This window comes from Hyperolius riggenbachi, chromosome 1 (genome assembly GCF_040937935.1).
Source record: "Hyperolius riggenbachi isolate aHypRig1 chromosome 1, aHypRig1.pri, whole genome shotgun sequence".
In the NCBI taxonomy this organism is placed as follows: Eukaryota; Metazoa; Chordata; class Amphibia; order Anura; family Hyperoliidae; genus Hyperolius; species Hyperolius riggenbachi.
The window spans coordinates 387684270-387707114 of NC_090646.1; the positions used below are offsets into that span (position 1 = coordinate 387684270).

Genomic DNA, 22845 nt, shown 5'->3' on the forward strand with positions numbered 1-22845 from the left:
AGCCATACATTGAGGGCAATTCCTTACGGGGAGATGGTGAGGGTAGCTCGCAATTGTTCTGATCCTGGTGTTTTGGGGCAGGAATTGCACCTGGTTGAGGAAAGGCTCCGGGAGCGGGGATATGATGACAAATTAATTGATAAAGCGAGACAGCAGGTTGTGCGCAAGAAACGTCAGGACCTGCTGAATACGGGTGTCAGCAATAGGACTAGGCAAAAGAGAAATTTAACCTTTACAACTCCTTATAGTTTGGAGTATAGTAAGGTGGTTAACATTGTAAAGAAATATTTACCAGTCCTTCATGCAGACCCCAAAACTCCGTAGAATTTTGGGTGAGGGGTGTGCTTTTTCTGCACGCCGTGCCCCCACATTGGGGAATAGTCTCTCCCCGAGCCTTTTCTCTAGTTCTCCTAGGCCTGTACCAACATGGCTAGCCTACAAAGGTTCATTTAGGTGCGGGTATAGCACCTGCAGGTACTGTCGAGTCCACAGTCAGACACGGGAGATTGTCTCGATCTCCAACGGAGAGAGATTTGACATGAAGCAATATATAAACTGCAATTCTAGCAATGTCGTTTATCTCATCACCTGTGCTGACTGTAGACTTCAGTATGTAGGATGCACCACCCGCCCCCTGAGGCAGCGGATTTCAGAGCACTTCAATGGAGCAGGCAGATGCACCAGGAATGAAGCATATGTCAACCAAGTCTCTAGTGTCTCCAAACATTTCTTGAGGGAACATCGGGGGGATATGACAAGCTTTTCATTTCAGGGTATAGACAGGGTAGTACGCTCACCCAAAAGCGGCGATTTATACAGATGTTTATTAAAACGTGAGGCCTTTTGGATATGGAGATTAGGTACACGCACACCCCTGGGTTTGAATTCCAAAATGGACCTTAGTTTGACATATGACATGAGATTGTAACCCTGGTGGATGCTAACTTGCTTGCCTCTTCCCCCCCCCCCCCCTTCCCTCTCCCTCCCCCTTCTTCTCTCTTTTTCCTTTTTTTCCTCTTTCTTTTCTCTTCTTTACTGTTTATGCTCTACTGTACAATTTATATTTCACTTAATTATATAATGATACAATATTGTTATAGTACAGTTTGAGGCTGCTTACACACAGGGACGTTACAGGCGCACGTTAGTGCGCCTGTAACGCTCCCCCAACGCACAGCAATGTAACTCAAGTGGGCTGTTCACACAGCCCACGTTGCGTTACATGTAACGCTGCATGTTGCCCGGAGAGTGCAGCATGCTACGGCGTTAGAGCGGCTATAGCCGCGTTAGACTGTTTACACATGCGCAGTAGGGGGCGGAGAGGAGGCGGGGAGAGCCAGCTACAGTAGCCGCGCACATGGCTACTTAATATTCACTGCACTGGCGGCCGCTGATTGGCCGGCGGGACCACGTGATGTGGAGTGTCTCGCTCCGCGTCACGTGGTCCCGCCGGCCAATCAGCGCCACTCTGGGAGACTTTATCGGAATAGAGCCGCCTTACGCGGCTCACTCTACCGTCGGCTCTTGCAGCACCATACGTTGTGTTAGGTGCACGTTATGCGACCTTAACGTGGCACCTAACGCAACGTCTTGGTGTGCAAGTAGCCTTAGTGTACACATCTGCTATTCAACTGTATACCTCGATGCTTGACCATGTCATTATTGGTTTTTTAATGTTACGATTTTTGTATTTTGGCTTCGCCATTTTATATGTAATATTGTACATGTCACTTTAAAGAAAACCTGAACTGAAAATTAAAAGGCAAAATAAGCATACACAAGTCAAACTTACCTCCCATGTAGTCTACTCTTCAGTCTCTTTCTCCTCTCCTGCGTCCTGTTTGTTCACTGTGATCAAGGGAATTTTCCGTCCTCCATTTTGAAAATGGCCATTACCCATAACAGCTTTCAGGTCAGCACACAGTTAAACTGTAACATCGCCCACTTGAGCCATAGGGAAACATGGACATTACCTGGTACATCAGTTTTCCTCTCAGCTATAACTGACAGCAACTGATATTTTACTGACAGCAACTGATATATTTCAGATCTGACAAAATGTTGTCAGAACTGGAAGGGATTATTGTCAGAAGAAAATGGTGAGCTTCTGAGAGGAACTGATGGCAAGGTAACTATGCACTGTTCATTTGAAGTTACCTCATGTGTTTATTTTAAATATTTTTACTCAGTACAGGTTCTCTTTAAGAAGGTAACCATGCCCATTGTGGGCGGGCACCTGATTATTTAAACTTGTGAGGAATCTGTACATGCTAGCTATGATTAAGGAGCCTTTCAGAGCTCCGATACGCGTTAGCCTCTTGTGTGTTCACTGATGTGCTAATAAAGGAAGATATTTTTTTACATCCACCCATGGTGCAGCGGGATATCCTTTCTTTTTGCCTGCACTAAACTCTTCCTGTACTGGAAACAAGACTCATATCTCTGCTCCTAGTGTTTTATTCAGGGCCGGATTTGGGGAAAGGCACCCAAAGCCCGTGCCTAGGGCGCCAGAATCCACGAGATTCCAAAGGGCGGCAGGTGGTGACAGGCTGACTGCACTTGTCACCAGCAGTTAGAACCGCTCCGCAAGTCACCAGCCGCCCGCCCCTTTACAATCGCGGCTTGGAGTGGCAGCAGGGTCACTTAGCTCAGCCGCAGCCCGCACCTCCCTCCGCGAGATTGGCCGCCAGATGCTATCCCCTTCCAACTCTCCCCCCCACCCCAGCAGGAGCCTATGTGGATGTCTTCTCCCTCCCCAAACCCCGAGAGAGAGCGGGAGCAGCAGAGTAACATACCTCTCCAGACTTCCAGCGCTGCCACCGAAGCTTCCCCTGTCCGCCGCCATGCATCTCTCCCTCTCCTGCTGGCGTCTCTCACATGTGACTCGCTGGCAAGTTACCGGTGAGTCACATGACAGGAGACGCTAGCAGGAGAGGGAGAGATGCAAGGCGGCGGCTGACAGAGGAAACTTTGGTGGCAGCGCTGGTAGTCTGGAGAGGTATGTTTTGTTACACTGCTGCTTCCGCTCTTTCTTGGGGTTTGGGGAGGGAGAAGACATCCGCATAGGCTCCTGCGGGGGGTGGGGGGGGGGAGAGTTGGCAGGGGATAGCATCTGGTGGCCAATCTCGCGGGGCGGGGGGGGGGGGGAGGGAAGAGTTGCAGCATCGTCTGACTAACTATACTGGGGGGGGGGTTGGGGTTTCGGGAAGAGTTGCAGCATCGTCTGACTAACTATACTGGGAGGGGGGGGGGGGGAGAGTTGCAGCATCGTCTGACTAACTATACTGGGGGGGGGGGGGGGCAAGGGGGGACAGAATCTGACTACCTATACTAAAGGGGGGGGGGGGCATGGTTACTGGCTACCTATGCTGGGGGGCAAGGGGGGACAGGATCTGACTACCTATATTAAAGGGGGGGGGGCTGGCTACCTATACTGGGGGGCAAGGGGGACAGAATCTGACTACCTATACTAAAGGGGGGGACCTGGCTATCTATACTGGGGGGCAAGGGGGGACAGAATCTGACTAGCTATACTAAAGGGGGGGGACATGGCTACTGGCTACCTATACTGGGGGGCAAGGGGGACAGAATCTGACTACCTATACTAAAGGGGGGACATGGCTACTGGCTACCTATACTGGGGGGCAAGGGGGACAGAATCTGACTACCTAAACTAAAGGGAGGGCGGGGCGCATGGCATCTGGCTACCTATTCTGAGGGGGGGAAGCCTCTGACTACCTATATTACTGTAAAGGGGGGGGCAGGTTCTGACTACCTATACAAAAGGGGGGGGACCACATCTGGATACCTACAGTGAGGGGGCAAAGGGGGACAACATCAAACCACCTTTACTAAAGGGCAGGGGGGGGGGAGACACACACACAGCATCTGTCTGCCTATAGTAATGGAGGGCGAGGGGGGGGGGGGTTTCAACATGTGACCACCTATACTAAAAAGGGGTGGGGACATCTGTTTACCTATACTAAGAGGGTGGACGGAATCTGGCTACCTATACTGGGGGTCATGAACATATTCAGCCCCAATTTGCTGCACAGGACCCTATTTTTTTTCATGGCTGCACTCCCATGTACAAGTGCAACTATACTGGGCACGCATGAGTATGGCACTCACATTCTAATTAGCACAAAGTCACTTGTGCACAGAGGAAACAGACATGCTCTAAAGGCTTTGAGCTACTGGGCATGTGCGGACCATTATTGTGCAGATCCAGTATGATTGCACACAGATGGGAGTGTTGCAGGCACAGCGTAGATGAGGGTCCCAGGCAGCAGTGAGGGGTCTGAATATGTTCAGAGGGTCCCAGGGCAGGAGCAGTGGGCACCGGGGTAATCTGTTAAGTATTTTGTGCCAGGTTGAGACTAAGACTTTTTGCTTGGCAGAAAGTGTAAGTTTGGGGCTGTGGAGATGTTGTAAAGGGGGGGGTCGGGCGGCTGGTGACAGTGGGCCTTGGGCGGTAAAAGGTACAAATCCGGCCCTGGTTTTATTTCTTAGCTGTACTACACAATAAAGTCCTTATATCATAATTTTCTTTTCACTTCAGTGTCTCTTTAAGAGGTAGCTGGATATTGTTCAGAGAGAGGTTTCCTGAAAAATGTTCTCAGTCAGTCACAGAGTTAAAAGCAATAGACTCTCCACGAACAGTTTATAAACAATAAAGAGACCAAATAACGTACATTTTCTGCAAATACAATTTTATGGACCATCACTACAATGTAAGTTGAAACGAAAGAACAAAAATCCTGCCCTGAAACAAGATGACCACCTCTAGCATCACAGGGTACCACATTCATGTGGAGGATAGTCGGTACACTCTATGGTACAGAGAGGGGACGCTCTGTTCTAGTCCGCCTATCCGTCTCTGTGGTCGCCCTGAATTAATCTGGTCCTGCGTTGTGGGTGCTGCAGCAGCTGATACTAGATCAGGAGGAGGAGGTGGAGGCGGGGCTGAGGCTGCTACGCTCATCTGTACTAGTCATTTCTTCTGCTTTATCCGCTGCTCGCATCTCTTCCACAAAGCCTGGCGGAGCCGGGGCCTGACTATGGACACACAAAAAGTAAGATGCTCGCTTGTCATTGCTGCATATCACTTCTCTATAGACACTCGGCACGGCCTGTGCCCCTCCGCCCTGCACAGCACGCTGGTGCGGCCAGTCAGTGCACAGAAATAGCAGCATCTTCATTCATTGCTGCCAGCAGCTTTAGGAAATGCAGGCTTATGCAAATGGGGCTAGGCTGGCCTGTAGGGACACTATGTATAATCCTGTGATGTGCCCGGCGGTGGCATCATGTTGCCTGGTGAAGGGATACAGGAGGGTGAGGCTGGCTGGAGGAGAGTTGTGCCAGTGATAGTATGCGCTGGAGAGGGATACTCGAACACTATGGGCGTGGATCGGATGTGTCTGTGATGCTTGTAGCATCATGTCTGGCCTCACCTTCTCAGCCCCAGGGTCGTGTCTGCTTACATTGTGCCAGTCCCCTGTCTGAGAAAAAGGCTTTTAATTATAATGCATAACTAAATATAATTTGTGGTAGCAAACAATTCTTTGTTTACAGTAGAAGTGGGCTGCAGGAGTTCATAAGACATCTTTTGTTCTATTTGCAGAGGTGTGTAGAATTGATAGTTACAACTTGCTAGTTACAGCAAAGTTGATTTTTGGGTGTGGATTGACTTGTCTAGGTCTACACTCTATCAGTCTGTCTTCAATGATTGTGATGGCAGCCGTGGTCTTCTTCCCATTTGTCCTGGTGTCATTGTGTAGTATGGAGCAGGTGGAATCTGGTAAAACAATTCAATAAATAGAGTACTGCAAAACATGTGTGCCCTGTATAACTGAAAGCCTCTTTATTTCTCCCAATATGTATTTTAAGTTATGGATGGCCTGTCTTTTATGAGATAGTGCTTTCATAGGGGCTGGCCTGTTTCTGTAGGCCTATTCAGAACATATTGTGAGAACCTTGCAACCTTTTATAACCCAATATGCAGAATTTTCTTCCTCAAGACTACACCCAACACGTGCTGCATCTGCTGGCCTGTGATTGAGGAAACGCTGCCATACAAGTTTAGTGGTCACCAGAGATGCTATTGAATATGCTGATCCTGGTCTGAGAGGAGCTGCATTAGTGTGACCTTAACCATAACATTTTCAGAGACATACTGTATCAGATTTGGGAGCTGACATGTATGGTAACTGGCAGCATTTAAAATGAAATCCGCTGCTGCTGCTGAAAAATTAATTCACAAATTCTGATCAGCTCAGACTCTGGTTTGTCCCACACAAATTCTGGTTCCTGTTGAATTGGAATTTGCATATTTTACTTATTATTTCCTCATATCTAATGATCACTACAACATGCTGAGCCATATCAATACCTGCCATGCACTGATGAGGACCAACAGTCCGAAACACGCTGTATGCTTGTTGTATTGATATGGCTATGTAAAATGAATAAGGCCCGGTTCACACTTGCGGTTCTCTGCCAAACGGACCGGATGACCTGACCGGATCCGGATCGGAACCGTACGGTTCTGATCCGGATCCGGTCAGGTTGCATCAGGTGTTCATCAGGATGCGATCCGGATCCGTTTGGCAAAAGATAGTAGAAATAAAATAAAAATGTTGGGGGCTGGGAGGCCAGCAGAAGGTGGACCTGTGGAATCAGGCCCTCCGCTGTTTAGCACTCACCTCCACCTCCGACATACTGCCAACATCTCCAGCACGTTTAAAGTCACTGCTGCTCCACTCCAAAATGCTTGACCATGTGTCCCCATCCAAAATCGCCGCTACAATACGCATAGGAAGTGGTGTAGAACATCCGGATTTTATAGCCAGTGTGTTGTGCGCTCTCCGGTTCTCATTGGTTTGTATTGGCCGGATGGTGCAGTCCGGCTCCGCTCCGGATACGTCTGCCGGAGGAGCCGGACCAAAAAATAGCGCATGTTGGATCTTATGCCAGAGTCCGGATCCGGTCCGGACGAAACGGACGCATGTGAACGGACGCATAGACTTGCATTGCTATGCCGTGCGTCCGTTCCGTCCGTTCGGCATGCGGTCCGGCTCCGGCACGGCGATTCCGGACGGAGACCGCCAATGTGAACCGGGCCTAAGATATAAAATTGCTATACAACAGCAGTTCCAGATGTAAGCCTGGCTTCAGGGGCTTAAAGAGATAATTTGCGTATGAAGAAGTGATACATCGTGGGAAACCAGTTGCCCACTGATTTATCGCAAATACCTTCTGTTTTAAAGGAATACTGTAGGGGGTCTGGGGAAAATGAGTTGAACTTACCCGGGGCTTCTAATGGTCCCCTGCAGACATCCTGCGCCCGTGCAGCCACTCACCGATGCTCTGGCCCCGCCTCCGGTTCACTTTTGGAATTTCAGACTTTAAAGTCTGAAAAACACTGCACCTGCGTTGCCTTGTCCTCGCTCCCGCTGATGTCACCAGGAGTGTACTGCGCAGACACAGACCATACTGGGCTTGTGCTATACACTCCTGGTGACGTCAGTGGGAGCGAGGACACGGCAACGCAGGCGCAGTGGTTTTCAGACTTTAAAGTCTGAAATTCTAGAAGTGAACCGGAGGCGGGGCTGGAGCATCGGTGAGTGGCTGCGTGGGCACAGGATGTCTGCAGGGGACCATTAGAAGCCCCTGGTAAGTTTAACTCATTTTCCCCCGACCCCCCCTACAGTATCCCTTTAAGAAGGCAAATTTCACTAAGCATTGCTTTTTTTTCTGTAAGGGGACTTTTTGGTCTTATTTAGTCTCCTATACTTTCCTAGTGGTTGTGGGTCACCCTGAGCTGCTTGGGTATCCTGTTATAGGAATGTGCCCAACTACTGTGCACTGTGTGCTATAGGAGGATGTGCCATATTCTTCATGACTTACATAATACTGATTGCACAACTGTTACAGAACGTTGAGTAACCGGAAAACCGGTGACTGGGGTTTTAGGATACTTTATTTGCAGAGATACAGAGAAATTTAAACCAGCATGCCATATTACGGTATCTGTCTTTTTGTTAAAAAAGAGATGAACACAATTGTTTACAGTGCCTGTCCAATTTTAATAAAGTTGCTTTTGTGCTGGAAGATGACCAGGTTTGCAATATAAAATCCTCTTCTAGGCCACGCCTCACTCTTCTGCACTGTTGCTGCCTCAGTAGTAGCACCTCCCCGCAGTTCTCTCTTCTACTCTGATGAATGCAGCCTGTGCAGTGCTCCCCTGTAAAGAGGGCGTTGCAGATGTGCTGGACCAGTCTTGTCAACCAGACTGTTCCTTTAAGTGCATGCACTCAAGTGTATTGACAGACTTGTGAAGAGGAGGCCCAATGAGAGCAGCCAGGGAGGTGGAGAAAGGACGGCTCTGCTTTAAGTTAAGGTTAATACCAACTGCAATAGTCCTCATGTCACCTTAATTCATAGTGGCCTACCTCATGGCTGTGTCATTTCATATTATAATGTCGGCCCCCACTCCACTAAGACCATGTTCAATGAAAGGGATTGAGAATGTCAGGTGAATGGGTCATGGGTGAAATAATTCAGTTCCAAGTTCTTTAAAATAGTAAACATGTGGACCACTTACCTGTTTGCTCTTAGTTTGTACTGTAAGTGCAATGGAAATAAAAGAAAGTGAAGGAGAACGTAATGGAGTGGATCGAACCAAAGGCAGCGACCAGGGTACTCTAACCCCCTTTGTCGCGATTGTCAATTTTCTAGGCTCATTATTGTTAAAGGAATTATCAGGCAAAAAAAAAAATGAGTTTCACTTACCTGGGGCTTCTACCAGCCCCATGCAGCCATCCTGTGCCCTCGTAGTCACTTACTGCTGCTCCAGTCCCCTGCCGCCAGCTAGTTTTGTTTTTGCCAACCTCGGGGTTGCATGGGCCGCATTGCGTACATTTTTACGCATTAAAGCTGGTGCAGGACCATTAACACATGCATTTTTACACGTCGGTGGTGCAATGCGTAAAAATTTACGCATTAAACTACTAACGCGTAAAAATGTATGTATTAATGTTCCTGCACCAGCTGGAATGCGTAAAAATGTACACAATGCGGCCCGCCGACCCCGAGGTTGGCAAAAACAAAACTAGCTGGCGGCAGGGGACTGGAGCAGCAGTAAGTGACTACGAGGGCACAGGATGGCTGCATGGGGCTGGTAAAAGCCCATTTTTTTTTTTTTTTTTTTTTTTTTTGCCTGATAACTCCTTTAAGGGCTCGTTTCCACTATCGCGAATCTGCATGCGTCCAACGCATGCAGATTCGCACATGGTATGCAAGTGGGTGGGCCTGTTTGCACTGTAGCGTTGGTGATGTGCGTTTTTTTCAGCGGTAAAAAAAACGCAAAAAAGAGCCAACGAATTCGCCTGCGAGTGGAATGCATGCGAATCGCCGCTAATGTATTTAATAGTAAAAACGCATGCGTTTGTTACATGCGTTTTTACCCGCGATTTCGCGTGCGATTTCGCACCTTTTTCAATTTTATTTTGCCCTGGCAGTGTCATGGTTAATTTCGCATGGCACCCTGCCATGCGAAATCGCACGCGAAATCGCGGGTAAAAACGCATGTGGAAACGCATCCGCATGCGTTTTTACAAGCGTCGGAATGCGGCCGAAATCGCGTCGCAACAGTGGGAACGAGCCCTCAGTATTTATATAGTGCTGACATATTCCACAGCGCTGTACAGAGTAAATAGTCATGTCACTAGCTGGCCCTCAAGGAACTCGCAATCTAATCCCTACCATAGTCCTATATACCATAGTCATATATCCATTATAGTCTAGGGAGAATTTAGGGGAAAGACAATTGACTTATCTGTATGTTTTTGGGAAATGGGAGGAAACTGGAGTGCCCAGATGAAACCCACACACACACAGGAGAACATACAAACTCCATCCATATAGTGCCCTGGCTGGGTTTTGAATCAGGGACCCAGCTAACTGTTAGGCCACCATGCTGCCCCTGTGAAAATTTGCATTAAATTCACACTTTTTTTTTTAATTCAATGAGAAAAATTTGCATGTAAATTTTTACACATAAAACGCAAACCAGGCCTAAGGCTGAGTTTCTATTATTCAGTTTGTTCTCCGTTTCACCACAAGGGAATTTGGCTGCGATATTACAGCCCATTGAAATCAACAGGCTGCATCCGAATTCGCATGTGGGAAAAAAAAAAGTAAGGTTGGCAGAATTTAATTACATCAGGCATGCAAATCCACATAGCTATGCATGACCTGTCTAGAAGGGTTAAGATGCATTCTCAGACACATGCTGGCACAAGTGGAAACTCAGCCTAAGGCCACATACACACATCAGACCATAGTCTTTTGAAAATGAAAGATCACAGACCAATCTTACCACCCTTCATGTAGTATGAGAGCCATACCTTCACAGTCTTTTCTATGGAGCCGAACTCCACATCAGAAAAAAATCTTTGCAAGATGCTGGACACACAGATGCTGTACAGACACAAAACATCAGTATCTGCAAAAGATCTGTTCCTGCCAAAAATCCATTCCTGCAATTTGCAATGATAGTCTATGAGATCTGCAGATCATCATACACACATGATTTAACTGACATTCATCTGCATATCAGATCAACCAGGATGGATTTTCAGATCTGCGGATGATTGCTTGATCTGCAGATGAATGTCAGTTAAATCATGTGTGTATGATGATCTGCAGAGCTCATAGACTATCATTGCAATTTGCAGGAATGGATTTTTAGCAGGAACAGATCTTTTGCAGATACTGATCTTTTGTGTCTGTACAGCATCTGTGTGTGAAGCATCTTGCAAAGATTTTTTTCTGATGTGGCGTTCAGCTCCATAGAAAAGACTGTGTAGAGTATGGCTCTCATACTACATGAAGGGGGGTAAGATTGGTCTGTGATCTTTCATTTTCCAAAGACTGTAGTCTGATGTGTGTATGAGCCTTAACACATAGGGCTTGTTCACACCTAGGGCGCCTTTTTTAAAACGCAGTTGATTTTCAAAATCGCCCTAAAAGCGCTGTTGTAATGATTCCCTATGAGAGTGTTCACATTTGAGCGTTTCGATTCTGATCCGCTCACCAAAGCGCTACCTGTACCATTTTTGAGGCGATTTGCCAAAACGCTTGAAAAAGTGCTTTGTTTAGCGATTTCCCCAGCACTTTTAAGAATAAATTAAATACATTGTATTTATTATTTTCGGGGTCAAAGAATTCACTTCCTGACCTGCCTCAGGGAGTGAACAAACGAATCGCTTTGCAAAAAACGCTTTACAAAAAAACGCAGTACCCAGGTAAGTGCCCGGATACGCTAAAAAAAAATCACAAAATTGCAAAACGCTGGCCTTAGCGATTGCGATTTTAGATGTGAACAAAGCCTCGTAAAGACATTGGGGAGGGTTTGGGAGCAAAACATAAAAATATTTTTCATTAAACTTGACCTTCAACTTTAGGTTTAACCTGTATTTACTCAATGAAAGACTGCTTTAACATTAGAACTGATAACAAGTTTTCAAAAATGTATACTCCCTTTATTATGTGGCTTTAAAAAATACAGCATAATAATATTGCCTTGAATTCTCTTATGATGGGTATCTTCATTAATAAAGAACATTACAGCAGTGTCTATTTTGTATATAGCTATAGAAACAAACTCCTATTCAGTTTATTTACTTTACTAAGCGGACATGTGATACAACATGATACGTGTTTGAAAGTGGTATACCTCGCAGCTGTTCCATGGGAGAGAGCTCACCTGCAGCTTTCTATAGCACTTTGAAACAGAATAGGCACATTATATCAGTCGGTGATCTTGGCATGTTAGCCTGACTGTGTTACACATGCTTATAATAGAATCTTCTATCCTGGACATTGATATCATGTACACACACACCCAGCAAGCAGGTCCTATAACATGAATTATCTGATGTTTGTTACCACGCACAGAAACTACAGACTGCAGAGCTATAACATGCAATAATAAGTCTGAATTGTATACGAATAAGGTTTTGCATGTCATAATGTAGTCTTTGCATCAGTTACCAGCATTGGCATCATTTTTCATTAATTTAAGGCTTGTTCACACTATTATAGGTACGTACTGTGTTTGTGCATTGCACATGGTGTGTGTGATCTGCAAGGAAATATAAATACCCATATACCTCTTTGCAGTATAAACCATAATCAAATGCACGGGCATCAGACCACTCCAACAGCTTTAATCCACGTTGCCAACAGGGCTGTGGAGTTGGTACAAAAATCTTCTGACTCCAACTCCGACTCCTCAGTTTATGAAACCACGACTCCGGGTACCCAAAATTGCTCCGACTCCTTAGTCTAACACTTAACAGGGCTGTGGATTTTGTACAAAATCATCCGATTCCTCAGTTTATGAAACCACGACTCCGACTCCGGGTGCCCAAAATTGCCTCGACTCCGACTCCAACACCAACTCCACAGCCCTGCTTGCCAATGTAATTAGTGTAAAATATGGTATACATCACCAAAGTAGCCGCTCAGCACATAGACACAAAACCTGGTCCACATACGTTTTGTGCTTGAGTGCTTCCTCATGGACATGTAGTTCTTGTTTCCTTGTTGAGGAGAAAGCTTGCGCCGTGTAGGGGAGAGAAGCCTTTAACCTGCTCACTCTTCCCCCAATCCCCAGGCAAACGCGTTCCGCTCCATCCTGGAAATCTGTGTGTGTCTCATACTGAAGCACGCAGCTTCACTTCCAGGGTTAGCCACTTTTCAAATGTAAACATATCGTTCTAGGAACACTCCAAGCTCATTACAGTCATTAAAACCCTAGGGCCCATAGCATTTGTACTGAATTGCCTCTCTTTGCGAGAGAAGCTTTTCACTATCTCCTCCCCTAGGTTTTCAGACCTGCTATTTTTAAGACATCTGGATTACTTTGATAGCCTTTTTGTATATGTTAAATAAGTCTGGGTACACCAACACCTGACCAAATTGACTTTAAGTGCTCTACAAGTCGCTCCCTCGTTGGATGAGTGATTCGTTGAGAACTACGTATCCATGAGGAAGCACGCAAGCGCGAAACATGTCCTCCAGGTTTTTGTCTCTATGTGCTGAAAGGCTTCTTTGGGGATGTATAGCATCTTTTACAATTGTTATATGGACAACGTGGATTAAAGCTGTTGAAGTGGACTGGTGCTTGTGCATTTTTTTGTGGTTTATGGCTGGTTTGTTCTTACAAGTGGAGGCATGGTCTTGACTAGAACATCCTGTATAGTCCAACAAGCAAGTGGTGTCTGTGCGTTCCCAATCACTGCAGAGTATGATGGTCTGTGCTGATTGTTGAATTACCCCTTTGCATATGTTTCTGTACAGTGCGTTATCTCAACAGAAGTTCATGGATGATACGCGGAACTGCATGCAGTATGTGTTTCTGTATGTTATTTCTAGGGCTGTATTATTATTATTTAGTATTTATATAGCACTGACCTCTTCCACAGTGCTGTACAGAGTATATAGTCTTGTCACTAACTGCCCCTTAGAGGAGCTCACAATCTAATCCCTACCATAGTCCTATGTGTATGTATGTATCGTGTAGTGTATGTATTGTAGTCTAGGGCCAATTTAGGGGGAAGACCGTTAACTTATCTGTATGTTTTTTGGGAAGTGGGAGGAAACCGGAGTGCCCGGTGGAAGCCCACACAGACACAGGATTCAAACCGGGGACCCAGCGCTGCAAGGCGAGAGTGCTAACCACTAGGCCACCGTGCTGCCCTAGAGTCGGAGTCGAGGAGTCGGAGTAAATTTTTCGGAGTTGGAGGTTTCATAAACTGAGGAGTCAGATCATTTTTGTACTGACTCCACCATCCTGTGAGAAGTTTCTAAATTTGCAAGTAAAAATGTTGTTTTTCTTTTAGAAAAGTACATGCTAAATTAGATATGCAAAGATATTATGAAGTGCATATACTCACATAGACATATGTCTGCTTCTATAAATTTGTAGTGTAAACTAGCCCTTAAAGCCCCAAAAGCTAAAAGAAAAGGATATTAAAGCTGCATCATGGCAACCTTTCAGTGTTTATAAATCTCGCCACGGGATGCCAGGCCTTCTACCAGATCCGCCCCACACTTGGCACCAATTGGAAGGTGATGGACGTGTGTTGCGTCAGACGAGTGGGAAGGCCTCAGCACTGTGTTTAGAAAGGAAAGTTGTTTGCCTACACTTTTGTCACTGACAACTGCTTACAATATTGGTGGGGAGTGCCACTCACGATACGCTGTGTCTACATGTCATATCAAGTGTGCTCCCCTTTCTTCTTGTTCTATTAAGAGTTGAGCACCCCTACCATGACCTCACAATCCAATGAGGCTATAGCAAGTGCAGATGCGTTCAGCGACTCTGACAATGAGATAGTCACTCGATATTGAATCGCTGTTATGTGTCAGTGACAAAGTAGCTGTGGGAAGAGAGGATTTAAGTAATTTTTTCTCCAACACAGCAACATCTACAGAAGCAAACAAGGAGGTGGGGGCCCGGGTTTTGGAGACCAAATTGGGGAAACTCAGCGAGCAGGAAACGAAGCTGTTTTGGACAGTCACCACTTTGAAAAGATACAAAGATGATGGATATGTAGCGAGAGGATTTCGACGATATTGGGAACCATCCGAATACCGGGATGATAAACAATTCGTAGAGGATTGGACGGAGGCCCATTTGGACCTTGCCAAAAGATTGCAAAATATAGTTTTGGCACGTACCATCCTAGAATACAACAAAACATCAGCTGACCTTAGTGACACGAAACAGAAATATGAGATCTCGGTCACCAAAGAGAAATTCAAGGCAGTAACCTCCAAAATTGAAGATAGAGTAATAAAAATCCAGGACGAAATTAAAACCAGAAAGTTGAAAAAGTTCTTCCGTGATAAAGAGGATTTTGAGAAAGGAAAGATCTTTAATTGGGGTCCAGCCCCTGTCCCCAGAAATCCGAAAGGCCGGGGATACTGGACCACGGACTCAGGCTCCGATAGCGACCCAGATCAGGGGAAACAACCAAAGAGGCCCCCCAGGAGAAAACCTAAAAAGAATATAAAAAACCCCAAAAAACAGGGGAAGGAAGATCCGTCAGATCCATCATGTGCAGGAGCAGCGGGCCCTTTAGATCTAGAATCCGACGAGGAAGAGGGAACGCACGGAGGAAGCTCCTCAAAGACAGTGCATTGGGAAGGGATCAAGGATGTCAAGCAACCGAAGAAAAAACGGAAAGCCACCGCATAGTGGGCGACGAACAACGGGACACGTTGCAAGTAGTGAATATTTCAGGAGAATCCATTCCGCAAGACTGTATCTCCCTTCTTAGACGAGGCCTAAATTTTAGCCCCACGCAGGAATTTGATATTGTGGCTTTCACCATTGACCTTTATAAATCAGTACGCAAGTTGGCCATCTGTCAGAGATTTGGCAAATTGAATAATGGAGTTGGCAATCAAGATAGTGTAGCCTCTGATAATTTGAATACACACCCTATGACAGCAGCCACAAGGACAGGGGAGCGGGGGTTAACCCCAGCAGCAACCTGTCAGGCAATAGAGGGTGATATACTTCATTTTCCTCAAATGACGCAGGGTTCAGTCACTGGCGATCTGGACTCTGATCCAGTAACGCGGTGGGATCCCACCGATGAGGAAATAGAGGCAATACTCCAGGAACTCTGGGAGGAAGGTGGGAGGATGGATTGGTCTAACGGCTCAATTAATGAAGAGCTTAAATTGGGGGATAATTCTTCCTTCAGAGCATGCAGATCGGTACAACCCTTCCCAGTAAGCCCAGGGTCGAGTCTCGATTATTTCTTCAATGCCGTCCTAAACGACATGAAAGCCCAAATCCATGATCGGGCCATCCCTAATTTGAGCAGACAGGAGAAACAGGCGTTAGACTGGTTGAGGAGGAACGATAGGTTGATCATTAGGAATGCGGACAAGGGTGGCAATTTGGTCATAATGACGGTTCAACAATACAAGACAGAAGCCGATAGGCAACTTGGTGATAGGGACACCTATTGTCCGCTCCCTTGTGATCCAACCAACCAATACCGGTCGGGCCTTAAAGCACTGCTAAATGGGGGGGCCGTGAGGGGCCTTCTGCCAAGAAAATTGGCGGAGGATCTTGTCCCGGCTTTTCCCAGACGACCGGTGTGGTACCACATCCCAAAATTGCATAAATCAATGACCGCACCGCCGGGACGGCCCATAGTTTCTGGCTGTGGATCGCTCACAGAGAGGTTGTCCAGGTACCTGGACCACCTTCTCCGCCCCTTATTGGCAGGGGTGCCCTCTTATCTGAGGGACACCCTAGAGGTGTTGCAAGAGGTGGAGCGCACCACCTGGGTCCCAGGTGACAGGTTGGCCACTATAGATGTGGTCAGCCTGTATAGCAGAATTCCCCAAGACCTGGGGGTACAGGCGGTCAAAAATTTTTTGCGACGCACTAATAAGGATGATGAATTCATCGAGTTCGTTTGCGAGTGTTTACACTTTGTGTTAACACATAATGCTTTTATGTTTGACGGCCGATGGTACCAACAGGTCGCAGGGACGGCTATGGGGACCCCGGTGGCGTGCTCCTTTGCGAACCTGTTCTTGGGGGCGTGGGAAGAGTCTGCTGTGCATTCGGACTCTAACCCTTTCCGGAGGCACATCAGACGGTGGTCCAGGTACGTGGACGACATCCTGGTGGTGTGGTCTGGAACCCAAACAGAATTTGGGGACTTTGTGAATTACATAAATGTCAACCAAATAAATATGCAATTTACAACAGAAATGTTTGGGGATGAGGTAGTATTTCTCGATTTAAGACTCAAGGTAGTGGATGGGAGTTTGGTGAGCGAGGGGTATCGGAAGCCAACCGCGACCAATTCTGTCCTCCATGCAATGAGCTTCCACCCTAAGCATGTAGTGGATGCTATTCCATATGGCCAATTTCTACGCCTACGGAGGAACAATCGGTCGCGTACTGCTTTTGACGAACAGGCGACGGAGCTAACGGCCAGATTTGTTAAAAGAGGTTATGATCCACAACTTTTGATCAGAGCAAGAGGGCGGGCCGCCGAACAGGATAGAGCAACATTGTTAAAGGGTAGAACCATAAGAGGCGAGAAAGATAATAGGATGGTTTTCTCCTTTGATTATAACCCTATGGCGGGTAGAATTAGACAAAGTATCTTTAAACATTGGGGTATGATCAATCAGGACCCAGAATTGACAGGGAAGGTTAAGGAACTCCCCAGGGTGGCGTTCAGAAGAGCACCCACTTTGGGGAACTACTTGACCAGAAGTGAATTTGTGTCACCTAAACGAACAACCTGGTTGGAACGTCACTCTACCAGGGGAAATTTCAGATGTGGATTCTGTAAGTACTGTCCCAAAATGCTCACACAGAAAACTATTGATGTTGGAGGGGTTGAGTTTCGAAGTAAGGGGCTATATACGTGCCAGACTGATCATGTGGTTTATGTGTTGTTCTGTCCATGCAAAAGGTACTATATAGGTCAAACAACCAGACCCTTAAAGAAGCGTATTGGCGAACATATTAGTGTTATTAAGGCTGGGAAGAGTTGTACCAGATTAGTCCAGCACATGAAGGAGGAGCATGGAGGATCGATTCATGGTTTAAGATTTGCGATCTTGGAAAAAGTCGAAACCCCTAGGAGAGGGGGGGGACAGGGAGAGGTTGCTCCTTAGAAGGGAGACATGCATAATATTACGGACAGAAGCCATGGGACCAGCGGGCTTGAATGAGAAAATAGAGTTGGCCTGTATGCTGGATCCTTGATGGAGATCATATGAGGATTGAGATCTTTTGTTTATCTATATTCATTATGTGTTTAACCATTGCCCTCCATTAAGTGACCTGTGATTATTGTGCATACTAGGTATTGTAATTACGCGGCTGATGTGAAGGATTTGGGGATCCCTATCGATGGCATCTGTCGGTATTCCTATACGATGTATTCCCCCATCCCCCGCACTTAAAATCTAAAATTAATGATCCAATATATATATATTTTGAAGTGGTGTACTGTAGTCCTACCGGCTCCTTGACTGCAGTTGAGTCTGAATTTCCCCAGGTCTTGTGTGTTTTTAACCCAATTTTTTAAACGTTGGTGCTTATTTGTTTACAAAGTCACAGTAATAGTCACTGTTTGTCACTCAACACACATCACTGAGGGATATGCTCATTTGGGACACATCTGGATGGTTTAGGAGGAAGACGGTGGTTGTGAAATTCACCCTCGTATACTACATATATTTTTTACCTAAGTGCCTGCCCAAATGTATGCTGGCACTTCGGGCCTCTGCCTATTGGATAGAGTGGGCAGTTTATGCCACCGCTCATTGGTGGAAGGAGATTAGGCGGAGACATACCGCCCCCCTCTCGTAGTCCACCCACGCACAGGCTTATGGGTAATGTAGTTCCTCCTATTATTGTCCAATGACATGCATCCCGATTGGAGCAACCCCTCCTTTTGGTCTCCAATCACAAGCATGCGCGTCATCCGGAAGGGGCGGAGTTTACCGCCGCATTTACCGGACGTCTGCGCAATGCCACAGTAACTGGAGCACAGCGTGACCAAGCGTCCAGCAGGACGCGAAACGGCCGTCGCAAGCCCCTACTGATGCCCGGCATCCCCACCTCCACCTCACAAGCCACCATTTAAAGACCACCCGTGCGACACACTTGTGGTATGTAACCTCAACGATTATGGACTTTGCTGAATAAATTTACAGACGGAAGGTGCCCGGACATTTCTCTTTCCTCTTTGTTTCTTGAGTTCTGATACCTGTCATGTCTACCATGCTGTCCTGAAGTGCACACGTCTTGGCAAGATACGAATCAGAGGCTACTGGAAGGAAGGTGAGAGGAGTGATTGTTTGCCTACACTTTTGTCACTGACAACTGCTTACAATATTGGTGGGGAGTGCCACTCACGATACGCTGTGTCTACATGTCATATTTAGAAAGGAAAGTGACTGAGAACAGAGCTTGCTGGATGCACAGACTCTTTCATGGTTGTGGCAATAAGAAGATGCATGGATTGAAGATGGATTTAGCTTTATTTCGTATAAATGTTGTTCCCCCACGTAGTGTAACATTCCAGCAAATCCCCTAAATACTTTAAGTTAGATGTGTTCAGAAGCAGGCATGTGAGGGGCCACTGAGCTCTGTAGATCCAAAATTTGGGGACCTTCCCTTTTGTCTATATTTTTGTAGCTGCATACTGAACTTGTATCTCTTTAAAATGGAAAACCTATATTGCCTTCTTAGGCCTCTTTCACAGTGGGACATTAAAGTCGCACGTTATTAAAATTTAAAAAATTTATAACACAGACTAACGCACAGCAATACAAAGTCTGTGCGACATTCACAGTGAACACGTTGCGTTGTGTGTAATGTATAGCAATATTTAGAAAGTGCTGCATGCTGTGCGTTTAGCAATACATTTGCTGCGTTATGTGTGTTGCACATGCTCAGTAATGTTTTTTTTTTAAAATGTAATGCATGTGCCGTTTTCGTTCCATCAGTATGCAACGAAAACGGCGCACCAAGAGACACAACGCAGTGCAAAATTACGTCCAATTTCATAACCTACATGCGCTGCGTTAGGGGCACGTTGTGCGACTTTAACGTCGCATCAAACGCAACGTCCCATTGTGAAAGAAGACTTAAAGTGAATGGGAACTGACGTGTAAACAAAAAAAAAAAGCCAGATTCTTGCTTAAGGAGAGGGAAGGCTCTGGGTCCTATAGAGCCCTCCCTCTTCTCTCCCAGTCCCTGTTGTAGCGCTGGCTCCCCCGTAGCAGCATTGGACCAATTTGGTCAAATGCTGCTGTTTCTGCTTCCGAAGGGAGTCTTTGGAAGTGTACAGGAGCCCGAGTGCACGAGAGAGCACACGCAAGCGCAGCATGAAGCCGCCTGTCTTCGGGAGGACTCTGCTACCGAAGACGGCCCAGATGGGGGGTTTTAACAGTGAAGATGCTGCCTGAAGGAGAGCACTGGGAGAGCGAATTTTTTTTTTTTTTTTTTTTTTTTTAAACAAAGATCCCATTAGCTTTAACGGAGGGTGTTAAAAAATCTTTTTGTGACCTTGTCAAAGATAACATTTCTTTAGTATTTTTATGAGGAAAGACAGATGCTAGTTCATTACAATTTTATCAGAGCAGCCAGGTTGCAAATAGCATTGCATATTGGCCAATAATTGACAAAGTTAGCCAAGAATTTACTAAATCCACCAGATTAGTCATTGAATGGTGATATAAATAAACCCTACAGTAATTTAATCAGCAGACTCATCAGCTAAGATGATCTACATCCATTTCAATCTTGCATGCATTGGTTTGGAATCTCGAAAATGTTATGTAATTCTGCAATCTGCTCCGCCCCCAAAGTTTTTCCAATGCCGCTAGTCGCAGCTTTGCAGTGGGGGGCTTAAGGTTTATGCTTTTCTGGTGGGTGATAGTTAAGGGTTAAGCACGAGGGAGGGGGGAAGGTTTTGCTTAAGGGTTAGGCATCACCAGGGGGGATTAAGGGTTAGTCATAGGTAGAGGGTAGGGGGAGGGTTAAGGGGTAGGTATTGGTAGAGGGATGGTTAAGGAAATGGAAATGGTTAAGGGATGGAAAATATCTGTAAAGATTACCAATATCGAAATTATGTAGTAGAATATCAGTAATTTTACTGATATTCTACTATGGACAATCCCCTGTGCCCTTTTTTCCAGGAGCCTTTATTAAATCGCTTTTGATGGGTATTCCTTTTTCCTCTCCCTTCTGTCTCCGCCGGTCAGCAACCAATTTCATTGGCTCCTGATCCTGTGATCACTGTGAGCCAATCAAATTGGCTCACATTGATCACAAGGTCAGGAGCCAAATAAATCGGCTCCTGACTGGCTCAGGGAACTCTGCTGTCATACGGACGGCGTGATGTTAAGCCCTGTTTTTTCAAACCAGCAGTCTGTGGCCCTTACGGGGACAGAGACTGCTGATAGGGAAGTGGTTAACTAGTTAGATTAGGTAAACCTGCTTTCATTTACTTTCTTATTTTTCCAGAAAAGTTTAGTTTTCCCCTTTTCTCTGTTCTCCTTTTCCTCCCTTTTTATAACCCCACAAATGGCTGTTTGTTTACCAGCAGCTCCAGGCAGGAGATAAAATACTGAACATCTCACTTGTTTTTTTTGTGAATTAACATTTATGAGGTATTTTTAAATTTTTATATGCACATATATGCAAGACTTCCTCCTAACACTGCTGGGTGGCCCTTTGAGTGCACCCTTAGTAGCTGCCGCTCATCAGCGCTTTGAGTCCAACAGGGGAAAAGCGCTATACAAATGTTAGGATTGGGATTATATGTTCTCAATAAGTGGTAGAATGTGTTTTTTGGGGGATGAACAGTTATAAAGGAATGCTGTGTGATTCGGGATACGAGGCTGGTAGTATATCTGGCAGCAGCTACTTCTACAATTACTCTTAGACCTTGTTCACATCATAAATCGCCAGCGCTCGTGCTTGCGTTTTGTGTTTTTGTGTGTGATATATTTTTTTAGCGCTTCCTTGTGCTTTTCTGCACTTTAGTGATTTTTTTTTTTTTTTTTTTTTGTAAAGCGCTTTTCTAAGCACTTTTGAAGAGCGGTTCGTTTTTTCACTTCCTGACGTCAGTCAGGAAGTGAACTCTTTGACCCGGAAAATAATTAATACAATGTATTTATTATTCTTAAAAGCGCTCAGGAAATCGCTATACCTATACCTTCCATTGAGCCAAAACGCTCAGAAAATGGTACAGGCAGCGCTTTGGTCAACAGAATGCAATCGAAATACGCAGATGTGAACACTCATAGGGAATCATTGCACAAGCGCATTTAGGGTGATTTTCAAAATTGCCAGCGCTTAAAAAAATCCGAAAATGTCCTAGGTGTGAATAAGCTTAGTGCAAATTGAGTATCACTGAATCCAGTTATGACCTGCCATCTTCCTTCACACCAATACATGAACTGGCACACTTTGGGTGAATGTAAACCAAGCAATCCAGAAGGTGATTGCACAATGTACTGTGCATCTGTGTACATAGTATCAATATTAATACTATGTATGTGTATCAGTGCATTTATAAAGCAAGAAAAGAATCTGAAGGAAATTGATTGTAAGTGAAGAAATGAAACATGGTGGCAGATTATAAACAGTATGCTGTAGTGGGGAATTGGCTTGCAGGAGTGTTTGTCACAAATTGTAGTGCTCAGGAATTTCTACTACACAGCTTGCCAGCTATAGACACACAGGCTGGCTAGAGTTTCAGTCTAGAATAACATTGAAGTGACAAGCTGAAGGGTAGAAAAAATGAAAGTAACAGTTATGTTGAAGCCTCAGACATGATTTATGTAATCATTAGAAAAAGGCTTGGCATTTAATTATGGATGATAAAGGACATGCTGTTTTTTTTTTTTTTTATATATAAAGGAACAACATGCTCCCCCATATCACACACCTCAAGGGTCAGTGCATGTACTGCTGTATCCTTTTTCTTCATCCACTGGCCACAGGACGGCTCCCAAGCTGTCCCTCCTTTTCTGGAGTTGGTGAAATGCTCCTCAGGTGAATGACAGCTTATTGGAAGGTGATCTGTTCCAGATTGGTACAGTACCAGTAAGGTTAGTTTTCCACTGCAAATCATGATCACAAACGCACTGCCATGCAATTGTGATTCTTCTTTATTTACACCAAAGCTTTTTTTATGCATTTCAGTGCAATTTTGGAATTGCATTCGTTTGCTCCACGATTCCTCGGGACCAAAAAATAAAACAAGG

General features: G+C 45.6%; 1 protein-coding gene across 5 annotated transcripts in view; it reads left to right on the forward strand.

Annotated features, from left to right (window-relative positions):
* Positions 1–4909: 4909 nt before the first annotated feature.
* FSD1L (fibronectin type III and SPRY domain containing 1 like) overlaps positions 4910–22845 on the forward strand; it is a 126138-nt gene continuing 108202 nt past the window's right edge. For 3 of the 5 annotated variants that reach the window (XM_068234430.1, XM_068234432.1, XM_068234433.1), the window contains exon 1: positions 4911–5075. In XM_068234430.1, coding sequence (XP_068090531.1) covers positions 5061–5075 — 15 coding nt within the window. In that variant the 5' untranslated portion in view covers positions 4911–5060. Of the gene's footprint in view, positions 5076–22845 lie in introns of all 5 variants that reach the window. The other 2 variants (XM_068234431.1, XM_068234434.1) reach the window with 2 other exon arrangements.